The 12,380-nt window shown below is 43.1% G+C and overlaps 1 protein-coding gene across 1 annotated transcript; it reads right to left on the bottom strand.

Moving 5' to 3' along the window:
• Positions 1-2,523: 2,523 nt before the first annotated feature.
• THUMPD2 (THUMP domain containing 2) lies at positions 2,524-12,306 on the bottom strand (the record flags this gene model as incomplete). The annotated part of the gene is made up of 9 exons (XM_010074744.1): positions 2,524-2,899; positions 4,489-4,606; positions 6,080-6,194; positions 6,808-6,879; positions 7,499-7,586; positions 7,905-7,957; positions 9,276-9,353; positions 10,542-10,954; positions 12,174-12,306. Coding segments are annotated over 9 exons (1,389 nt in total), but the record flags the coding sequence as incomplete, so codon positions are not given.
• Between the last annotated feature and the right edge of the window lie 74 nt (positions 12,307-12,380).

Genomic DNA, 12,380 nt, shown 5'->3' with positions numbered 1-12,380 from the left:
GGCTTGTTGGGTCAAGAGAGGGTGAGCGGCCGCAAGGGCTGGATTATTGGTTGGGGAAACCACGGGCACAGGAACTAAGCCCTGTAGTACTGACACAGCGCCGTGAAAACGGGGTGACAAAACATCCACCCCTCTGCCTGCCCGGCAAGCTTCAAAAGACAATTAAAGCTGAAACAGAGATCCTTCAAAACATAGACGTTTACTCCCAGCAAAGTCAAAAGGAGCTCCAACAGCTGTAAGGTCAATCAAGAAGAAAGGAAGACTAAGATGCCCACCAAGCAGTGCACAGGAGGACACGGTTTCAGTATTTCAGAAGCAGCAAAGCTGTAGAGGAATTGGTGCCTTAGGGGATCACCCCAGAAAAGGGGAGCAAGGACACGGATGTGGAGAGAAGAGCCTTGTGCGTAGGACTCTGCAAAATGGGAATTCATCAAAATTCAGGTTCATCTGTTCTGGACACATTCTCTTCCAGCAACGCACTGGAGCAGCACCAGTAACGGCACAGTCCGACACACAGCTGACTGCAGAAAGCACCAACAGGCACCAGGTGTTCCCCAGAGATGCCTGCAGAATCTGAGTTTCAGCGTGAAGCTGCTGAGCTGGCAGATGCATTACTTCCCTCAGCAAAACCAGCACCCGTGCCAGGCTGGGGAACAGAGAATCGGGCTTTTTCTTTGTTAAAAACAAGGCGTCAAGAAAAGGGTACCTACCAACTTCTGTGTCTTCGTTTGCTAACAGGCTGAAGGCATAAATGACAAAAAGAACTGAAATAAGGCAGACATGGTATAACAGATACCTTTTCAGGAACAATAATCTCACTAATTATCACAACTATTTGAATTTCAGTAAAGAGGAAAGTAAAAGAAGGGCCTTTGGTTTTGTAAGATGCTGAAAGTCTTTGGAAGGGTCCACCCACACTAGATGAATGACCTGTGAGGTGGCAAATGAAGTTCAACCTTTATCAAACCAAATCAATGATTTATTTTTTCACCCAGACCTGCTGTGATATAAATTAATTGTATGAACAAAAGAAATCAACCTACAATTGCCTCAGAATATACTTTAAATCAACATGCAGTTACCACCAAAAAAAAAAAGCTTCAGGATGGAGCTTCAAGCTTCATCTCCTACAACAAACTTGCACTGGTGCTCATTGGAAGAGACACATTATTGTTGATGGTGCATATTTGAGAGAGCTAACAGCATGAAAAATTTACCCATTGCCTTTGTTGTGATGGATTCATTATTGTCTTCTCCAAGGCCTCCTTGAAAGTTGAACTTGGGTGGGGGTGCAGATAATTATAAAAATATTGGTTTACACCAAAAATCCATACTTGCGGTGCACTAGCATGTTGCCAGATACCAGCTAAACAGCAAGACTCACGGCAGCAGGATCGTATCAGTCTGATCCGTATCCTCATTCCCTTGGAGTCTCCACAGTTCAGTTCGCACCATGGGCTCTTACTTCAAATTCTAACATCTTGAGAGTAGAGGCTCTGACGCAGAAATCGCACAGATAAAGTAATGCTTCCAACAGGCTACACACAACAAACATCAGAAAAAAGAAAAAAGCAAAAAAAGCCCAAACACGGACACACTACTAATGGTTATCTCCATACTAATCACGGCAGAGGAACACAATGCACGAGTCCAGCCCAGCTTTCCAAGTTGCAAATGCTTGTCCAAAATACCATCTGAAAAGAATCTGCAGTCATTCTCTATGAAAATACTTCTCTGTCACCTCAGCAGCCATGGGAAAGCCTTGAATTAGACTACCTCCCCCCCTGCCCCTTTTGCATAGACTAAAAGAATTGCTAAGATCTCTCTCTTTTCAGAAGAATTTTTCCATATGCTTCTTTGCAGGCAGAAGTCACTGGTAATTGTTCATCCACTCGGCAAGTTCTTCCATCTTCCACATTGTGCCCTTGGAGTAACATTACTAAGTGAGGAAAATAATTATTTTTGATAGAATTAAGTCTCTTCATCCTAAAAAGCTAAAGCATACCCATTAAGACATAGGCAAACACCACAAAGAATTAATACAGAAAATAGTTTATTTTCCACTCCAATAGATCTCAATAGCGACATTTCAAACTCATCAGAAATGAGCTTTAAAATATATTAAAAGACTGCACAGCACATGCTAGAGAATACATCCAGCCCTCAAAAAAGAGCTGGAGACTTCTTCAGACAAGCTGTGCTTCCTTAAAAATACTGCTGAAGCTAAAAATCCATTTACATTTAATATTACCCTCTTTGTTTTTGCAGGTCTGCAAACAAAGACTTTCTCTCACAAAGGAACTCCTCTCAATACTGAGAGGCTTTGCCTAAACAAAGATTTAAGGTCTCCGTCTCATTACAATATTTTAGAGTAAAAACATTTGAAACACTAGTAGGCATCTTCTACCTCTCCTAAAAACCGAAGAGAGAAAAGCAGCACCTTAGGACATCCAAGGAAAGTGAGGTGAGCTAACAAATGACACAGGGTTCATTCGGATCAGCAGGGTTCCTCTTGATCACTGCCATGTGGCTTTTCAAGTGTATCAGGAATCAAGTTTACTTAGGCACAGTGCAAGAAAGCTACTGATTCCCAGCAGCAGAGATCTTCCTGTATTTGTATATGAAAGCATCTGTCTTTCCAAGACTAACTCCATGGACGCCACATGGCACCAGAGACCCAAAACATGTCTGTCTGCTCCTGAGACAGGATTCTTCAGCAACATTCACCAAGGAGGAAGAATTCCCATCAACATTCAGGGCTTTTGCAGTGGTGGTTTCACTTGTGCCACCAGAAATGGCATTAGCAGAGTCATTTTCAGCACACTCAGTAATGCCATCCATGTGCTTATGGAGATCTTGGCTCAGCAGCAATACAATAATGCCTCCAACACGAAGTACTCTGGCAATTGCAAGAAAAATAAACATTAGGTGTTAAATCCTGCCTGGCATTCTTTCGTCTGTGCAGAACTCAACACTGCTAACACTTCAGACGCCAGCTGCATCTGATAAAAAACCTGAGCATGTTAAGGGTCATGGCTCAACTCAGTAACCTACACCTCCAAATGGAATTTAAATTCCCTATCTTCATAACTCTTCCTAAATGGGAGAACTGGGCCCTGGCCTGACTCCCAAACATTTCCGATCTCAGGAGTTCCTTCCATTAAGTTAGCAAGGAAGATGGACCTAGTTTTTTCACTCCTAGTATTCTTCCACGGATCAAGGGCAGTATCACCTTCAAACCCCAGTTTTGGGTCTCATGAGCCTCCACCAGTCTGCAAAGGAGCAGCTTCCCAGGGCAGCAAGAGCTTTTCAGGTTGGCAAGGCAATTCTGAAGCTGTCCTTTCTGCGTTCTACTGATCCTTAATGGCTTTCAAACTCAGGAGAGGAAAATGAACCACTGTTTGTAATCCATCTGTTTGTAATCTTAGTACATGAGGAAACATTACACTTGGCTTTGAAAGAATGGACAAAAAGGACTATCCTGGCTCCACAGCAAGTGGATTGAACAGTCTTACTGGTGGGGCTCGCATGGTAATGGTCCCTTCCTCACCTCCACATTCCCAAGGAAATATTTTGCTCAGGATGATCCAACAGAGCAAATGAGACCAGAAGACAAGCACAGACAAAGGGAGGGACGGTCAGCGTAAGCTGACATAAGATTGCCCTGCCATTCTGTGGAGCTACCTCACCTCACCCACCATCTTCCCACCACATTCCCGCATTGAGTAGGCAAGATCAACACCCGCTGAAGACCAATGCTACAGAAAGGCCTTGTTTTCAGCCAAGAAATTAAATAAAGGAGCAGATGGTTTGAACTGCCCGTTAGAAGCAGTCCACCATTAGCTTGGCTCAACTCTGCCACAAAATGACAGGGTGAGGGATGAAAAGAGGCATCTGAAAGCAAACCAGGTGGCTAGCTGGATATCCCAGGATATGCTTTGAGAAAGGAAAATGCATACCACTACTTTCTGCTATGAGATCCTTCCTGCCAAGGCAGCTGGTAAAAGCTTGGTTGTGAACCCAAAAGGAAAGCCTATGATTTTATACAAGCAGACCTGAACAGAAAAAGTATTATTGCTTCATGTGCCTGGCCATGCTTTAAGTTTGTCTAGGTCATCCTCTCCTCCTTCACCTTTCTGCCTTGTAAAGAACATTTGTGAGTGTGGGTCACAAATACAGAATCATAGAATCTATAAAATATTTTACCATCACGCCTTGTAAAGAATATTTCGAAGCGTAACTCACGCAATAAGCTCATGCCTTGTCAGCTTGTGCTGCCATCAGCACTTCCACAGCTTGCAAGACAAGCCACAACAGCCTTTAAGGGACAAGTAAATGACTCAAGACTTTCACTATCCTGCACAGGATCAGACTACAAAGCTGGAGAGTGTTAGGAGCAAAGTAAACCTGAAGCTGACTGAACGCGTAGGATCGCAAACCATTGTGACGTTTACACCAAACCCCAAACATGTCAAAAGCCACGTGTACCTGTCCATTTCTTGGAGAATATCTGGAAAGAGCTGTATGTCTTTTGTGATTTTGAACTTCTTCCCAAATGGAATATCCGAAATCACAGCATCAAAGCTTTCTGAAGGCAACGGCAATGCTGCAGAATAAAGGTGGGTCTTTACTATAGGAAAAATGAACAACTATGCCCCCATTCACCTTACAAAACTGTCTGCCAGCTCTTTCACTGATTTTGAACTCACATTCATAGGCTTATTCTATACTTATCCTCAGAAACAGCATTATGAAGGCACACACCCAATGCAGACTGGGAAGAGACAAATGCATGAGAGCATGGTTTAGTTTGCAGATTTTCTGTTACTGGTCATGTTTGCCCCAATAGCAACACTCTCCTAACAGGGAACTGCATGGTGCCCAACTAACTGCTCTTTCTCAACACACAGTACATCTTTACAAGCGAAATGCAAAAGAAGAACTAAGCTTCCAAGCACTTTACTTAGTGCAGATGTTCAGACGCACATGTATGAATGGCAAGGAACCACATGTTAAATTCCTCTCCACACCCCTTTTCTCCCAAGAATCTGGTTACAGTCACAATCACTTGGATTCTGTCAGTGCTAGTGTCTTTGAAGTGTCTCCCCTGTGTTTCTGTATCCTAGGAATAGTCAGTTCTCTTGCCCTTGAGGCAGCACTGCATTCTTGTGGTGACAAAGACCAGGCTGTGCTGGCCATAGCACTGCCAGCACATGAAAGGACAACAGTAGGGATTCTCCATTCCTCAGAATATTTAAAACTCAGCTGGACAAGACCCTCAGCAACCTGACGCAGCTTTGAGGTTAGCCTCACTGACAGCAGATGACAGGACTAAAGACTTCCAGTGGTCCCTTCCCACCTAAACCCCACTGGGATTCTGTGCCAGCCTTTCCAAAACTGGTTGGAGATGGTTCTTGGACCATCTTTGGATCAACACTTGCAGCACAACAATTTTACCTACAAATGAAAAGACAAGTTACCTACAGTCCTTCTCAAAACATGCAGAAATAACAGCTTCTGACCAGTGACAGAGACTAGTTACTTGTTCAGTATTAGAAAAGCATGACATCAAAGTACCTTCCATTATCCTAGAAGCCAAGGCCAATCACAGCTTTTAAGTAAGAAATAAAGCTATATATATTCTTATAAAAAGGAAATATTTCTTGGCCTTCTGATAAAAAATAAATATTGCAAGATAAAAAAAAATACACATACTTTATCACCCATACACAGGAAAAAACAGTCAGCTTTTGTTTGTCATGAATTTTATATAGTACTAAATTAGACTCAGGCTTCGAGGTCCAGAATAAGGTCATACAATTATTATTTTCTCCCCAAACTAACTCACGAACTGAGAGCAGATTCCCTCCTCTAGGAGCAGGGCATCACAATTTAAAATACTCCTACTGCAAAACATCAACATTCAACTAGGTTTAATGAGTCCCCACTATCAGTCATCTGGTAAATTTAAGTTACAAGCCACAAAAAAAAAAACAAAAACCAAACATGTCTCACTTGGAAATCTACAGACATAGAATCATAGAATGGTTTGGGTTGGAAAGGACCTTAAAGATCATACCTTTCACAGAAGCTTTAAGTAATTCAATCTTATCCATCAAGCCTGCAGTCTTAATATTCACATCTGCACCCTCCAACTGTGAATCACTTATATCAGCACCCCAGTAACAGGCTTCCTATTCAGAGAAAAAAAAGTCATTTTGTTGACAAACAGGTGTATTTATTTTATAAATCCTTCTCAGAACTGCCTTGCTGCATAGCTCTTCCAAGATAAATCCCTTGCTGGGAGATCTAGTACCATGGCACACAGCAATACACAGACCCAGAGGACAGAGGAATGCGGGAAGTCTGTGCCATTTTCAGTCCTTTCACGTTCTAGTCTGCTCGAGACACTTGTAACTTACAGAAAAACTGAGACTACATCCTAACAGCAAGACTGCAGCTAGCTACAGACAGCAACGCTGCCTCTAATACGGACAACTGACTGTCACATTGACACCTCCATTCCCAGGGTAAGCCCAGGCAGTTTTAGAAGTCCACAGTCACCTCACACAAACCCTGCAGTATAAATCCAGGGCTCCCAGCACCCACCTGCCTAAGTATGTAGGACTTGGTTTCACATTCCTGTGGAGGAACATTTGTAATAAAACATTTGACAACTGCCTAGAAAGATCAGTTTGGTTCCAACTTTCCAGTAACTGACTTTGGTATAACTGTGGTACAGGCTTTTGTTGATGGAACTACAAGCTGTCTTGCAAAGGTCCTGCCTATTCCAACTGTGATACTTACAGGCCACTCTCTGGCAGCTTCCAGCAGTATTGTTCCTAGCCCACACATGGGATCCAGCACAAAAGCACCCGCCTACAGAAATAAAGGGGTTACTGCATCTCAAGCAAGACAGACTCCTCTCCCAGGACAAAGTGTATTCAGGGATGTACAGATCACCTACATATCCACACTGAATCCAGTGCAGGTAACAATAATCACCAGTTTACCGGGCCAAACTTGCTTGTAAGAGAGTATGGTAAAAAGCTTTAATAGTTTCACTACAGACAATGCATCACTGCATCCAGCCTTGAGGTGACATCTAGGGGAAAAATTATGAGTGGACTGCAGATGGATAGTGGTACCAAATTAATCTGTGGAAAAGATCACACTTGCTTTTGTTTTCCCTTGGGAGAACAACTCCAAACAAGGTTTGAAGACTGGACAGTGAAAAAAAACCTTGCAATGTAGACATATATCCATACGAGGAATAACACCTCTCCTGAGAAGGACCTGGTATTAGAGCAGGTATCTGGTTGAAAAGCAGGTGATAGTGCACTCTGACCACACAGATAAAGCGAACCCTGTCCACATGCATTACAGCATGGAGCATTAAAATCATCACACTTCTTCCAAGCTTCCAGCTCCAGCCCTGACGAGCAGCAACCCCCCTTTCATTCATGACTCTACCTCTTTGCCATGAACATTCACTTACACTGATTTCAGCCAGAGATGCCATGGCCCATGCGATTGTTGACCGCAGCCCTACTGTTTTGATATACTCTCTGTTTGCCAGTGGAAGCCTGTAGACAACAACAACAAAAAAAAAAAAATCAACGTAAGATATAGGTACAACCACCCAGAAAAGCCCATGTAATACGAAAGAACAAATTCATTGGACAGATCCACAGACAGACAGATAGAACTACAGTCTGCTTTTATCCATAACCCTCTGCAAAGTCTGCCTTACATGCTCCAGACAGACCACAAGATTAATGTGACAGTTCAGTGAATATTAAACCAGAAGATAAAATACTCACAGTGAACTGCAAGACTATTTAGAAATCTAGAAACTATGCCTGTTCTGATACTCCCAAGACAAATCTGGTGAGAATTCCTACCTGAAAAGAGGAATCCCCACCACAGAGTGAATGTCATTAAGATGCACGAAGATCTGAAAAAAGAAATAACAACATTAGAAACTCTCAACTTGACATGATAACAGCTTTAACTTATTTAAACCAGACACATATGATGTTTCTACAAAATTCTGATCCTAGTTTTTAAGAACAAAAATACACACATTAGACAATTATGATTAACTGGAAGAAATCACACTAGGTAATCTGAATGCCACTTTAAAGAGGATTTAATTTTTAAGCAAGTTGGGAGGGGAATTTTGTCAGACAGGAATTCATCAGCAAGCACTTCAATCTTTAAGGAAACTGATTTTTGTTAACATTGAATGGATATTTTTAAATATAAAACCATTTAATCTAAGCAGAAGATTATTCACTGTATACTAGGACTCAGCTATTTACACATATCCTTTTTTTGTTTTGGTTTGTTTGTTTGTTTTTAAAACAAGTGCCACTAAGAGACATTTCAGAGGGAAGGCGAACGTGGCTAATCCTTCCAGAAATGCAGGCAGCTCAAAGAAATTGTTCTCCTGTCCCATAGAGAGCATCCCAAAATAAAACTGAGCTCCCCAACAGGTCTTGCATGACTGCAATCCCTCCCCAGAAAGCCCAAAGAGAAACATGATGCTTTTGCAGTATCCCAGTCCTCAGCACTTGAATGGTTACAGAGCAAAAATCTGAACAAGAGCCCCACTTGAGACTCAACAAAGCCGTATTTGATGCACAGCCTGGAAAAAACAGAGCCAGTATATGAACTCAGATTTTACAGAAGGCCCCAGACATCCTAGCATCAGTGCTGAGAGCAGCTTCCATATGCCAAGCACAGAGATGGAGAAACAGCCTGTCAAGAGTAATGAGTCCTTTCCAAGGTCTCCAGATAGCTTGCACCATGGAAGGTGCCTTAAGCAAGGTGCTTGTCGGGGACAGGGTCTTGGAGGATCCTCTTCCACAAACAGCATTCTCGAGTTCCTTCAGAACATGACCTGGCTGCTTGCTCTGTTACCCTACAGAGGCTAACCTAGCTGTCCAAGGGCTCCCGTGATCTCCATTTTCAACAGTCAGAGTCCAGCAGTTTGTAAGCGTGCCAGATCCTGAGACATCACCTGCATGGATCCTTCCCCTCATGTACAGGCCTATGCTGCCGTGCTAGTATTTCAATGCTCTGGAAGGCACACACACAGTGGCTACCAAAAAGCTCTGCTCAGTGCTACCAGATGATTTCTGGTTAAATTCAGCAGCTGAAAGACAAACAGGGGAGAGGCCACAGTCCCACATGCAAAAGGTGCTGAGAACAAGAGATGGGGGGCAATTCTGGAAACAGCAACAGCCCATCTGGCAGACAACCACCACTACCTCTAGATCCGGGTCCCGCAGATCAGCCTGCCACCCAAACTGCTTCATGAGCGCTATGCCAACGGCTCTTCCAATCTCCTGCAAGGCGGGAAGAACAGTCACAGGCAGCAAAAATAACAGAATGAAGAAAACTACAGATCACAGCCTTGACTGCACAAACCTTATAAATATCTGGGAAAATAAAGAGTTTGTCTTTACCCACAGGAGAACAATTTGTACAAAGCCCAGAAGAGGTACAACAGGACGCAGCTAGTGAGCGAGGGGCAGAGCAAACATACCACAGGACAAAAATCACTGTCACTCAGCTGCAATGTGGGAGGCTGAAGTTCAAGTCCTGCCCAAGTTACAACAAAAGTTGTAATCATTTTAGAATTAAATATCACACACAGAATATTTCTGATGGCTCTAAACTAGATTACATAAGAGAAAACCTGTGAATGTACAACCGCAACTCACACTTTTAGTGCATTTACAGCATCTAGAAAACTCTGACTACTTTCAGAATATGAGAGCTCAAATGCACAGCACAAATTCAAGCAAAAAATTCATGTTGTCAGGCTCACGTATCCCACCTTCCCAGGCTACCTGCCTTAGTAGGAAAAATAAAAAAAAAATTAAACTACTGTTATCTTCAAGTAAGAGAAATCTACATAAACTGCAGTTACACAGGTTTGTTTTTTATATTTTGTTATTTTCCTCACAGTAGAAAGATACCATAGATTACAAGAATGCTGGATGGAAGGGGCCCCTGGAAGTCTCTACACCTTTCTCATGAGGACCAAGAACCACCCCCCAGGACACATCCCAGAAATGCACCAACGCCCTGGGGAACAAGTTCTCCCCAGTACCCAACCAGAACCCACCAAAGCTCCAAGTTCTGGCTTTTACCCTTCTTTTACACTGTCATACAATTAATTGGAGTTTGGCTCTATGGTCCTTGCAATAGCCCTTTAAGTACCTGTAAACTAACATCAGATTGCTCCTCACACTCCACAAGCCCAGCTACCTCAGACTTTACCTATCCTCAATAAAAGGCATTGACTTGAAAAATACTCAGGGTAGCAATGCCCAGAAATTAACAACAGCCTTTGTATTTCCATTTGTTTAAGGTAAACGCCAGTGAAGGACTTTTTTAAGAAAATACAGCAAGAGGTTAGATCAGTTCATTATTCTGAAACGTACAACACACAATTGAAATGACAAATAAGCTACACATCTCCTTTCACCTTTGCTAAATTCTTTTAAAACATAGATACTTTAGCATACCTGTGAAGTAAGTATTTTGGCAATCGCTCCACTACAACGACAAGAAACTCTGAAACTGAAACTAAACTGCTCATTCGCAATAGGTTTCTCTCCACTGCTTTCGGAAGGGTCTTCTAAGGAAGCCTTGCTTTCAGTCCTGCAGTCCTGATCATTCTTTCTTTCTGGTACTACACGTGTCTCTCCAGCTTGCACTTGACATTCCTCAGACAGTGTCTCTCTCACTTGCTCTGTTTTCTGCCTTTTAGTTGCAATATTTGACTCTTCTGATTTTCTCTTCAGAGGCAATGGGTTTTCTTGAGAGACATCATCTTTATTCCTCTCATGCCTGTGAAGGTTTCTCCAAATAGAGATAACATCCAGCCAATACTTTGGTTCCTCAATGGCAAGGCTTTTAATCTCATGCAGCATTTTCCCTGGAAGAAAAAGCTATTTCAGATTAAGTAGTTCAGTCTCAGCATTTGGTTTTCCTACAGATTGAGAAGAGCTGTTAAGAGACTGTGTTCCTATTTCATTAATGTGTGAATCCAGGAACTGCCATCACAGGCACAGCTGAGCTCTCAGCACCCACACACCCCACCAGCAGAGACCCAGGCATCCCTCTGATTACAAGCTCTGCAGTACCAAGATTAAACTGTGCAGGGGCTGAATCCTGTAGAATTCAGCAGCTCTAGGAAACCAGACTGCCTCCGAGAGTCACTCCCAGGGACAGAGGAGAGCCCACCATGCCATCCTCCCCAGAAAACACTTGGTTCAGAATTAGAGATGAGAGATACTTTCCAGGATTGAAAGACAGACCTGAACATGAATCACTTTGATTCAGCTCAGAATAAAAGCCACGATTTTATTCTTTTAGGAAGGAAATCTCTCCTTGCTATTCATCAACCTGCCTTCAAACCTGCAAAGTGGCACATGCCTAAACTTACACCCGTGGGCAGTCCTCTTGAGCTATGACAAGAGAAGCACAAAGAATACTGAAGCCAATTCACTTAAAAACCTTGAAAGTGGTCAAGGTGTGTGTGTGTGGGGGGGTTCTCCTATTTCTCATTTAGAATCATGGTTAAATTTGATCCTCAAAGATGAAGACTGTCTGTGATCTCCCAAATAAAATTCCACCAGCACCCTGATATCTATCCATCTTACTTTAAATTCTTATTCCACCACTGACAGAGAATGTGACCCGAGTAGCTGAGATTTACAAGAAATCTGTGTACTGAGCAGTTCAGTGACACAGGATATACATCTGGATGCACTCCACCTGAAGGAAAATGACTCACGGTCAAAACGCACATAAGGGTTCCAGAACTGGACTTCAAGTTTCATTATTTTTTTCTGGTGTGGGCAGTGGTGTTACACACACACGTGTACGGCCATTGCCAGCAGAGCACAAGCTGTAAGACAGCTATTTCACACATGCTTAAAGCCACTTTCAGCACTAGAAAAGCACTGAAGACGTATCTGAGTGAAAGATACTTCAGAAATTATTACTGTAAATTAGAAGCACAGCCATTTATAAATAAATAAAATGAAATATTAACTTTATAAGTAGAACTTGAACGGGGGCTTCCCGCTCCAGCGCACACAGCCTGTGCGCACACCGAGGGGACGGCCCGAGGGGAGGGGCCGGTGCCGTACCTTTACTTCTAGAAACCGCGAGCGGGGTGTGCTTCTTAACCAGCAGAAACAGCCGCTCTCCGGACCTGAGCTTCCTCAGCTCGCCCGGCTCCGCCTCCGCGCTGAAGAAGACCTTTCCTGAGACGCAGTCCACCTCCGGGGAAAAACAGAAACCAGACCACACCGGGAGGGTGCTTCGGGCGAGCGCTTCCAGAGGCCCCCGCACCC

The sequence above is a fragment of the Pterocles gutturalis genome, unplaced genomic scaffold (genome assembly GCF_000699245.1).
Source record: "Pterocles gutturalis isolate BGI_N339 unplaced genomic scaffold, ASM69924v1 Scaffold39297, whole genome shotgun sequence".
Classification (NCBI taxonomy): Eukaryota; Metazoa; Chordata; class Aves; order Pterocliformes; family Pteroclidae; genus Pterocles; species Pterocles gutturalis.
The sequence above is the reverse complement of the archived record's forward strand: the minus strand, read 5'-3'. Positions and strand labels throughout refer to the sequence as shown.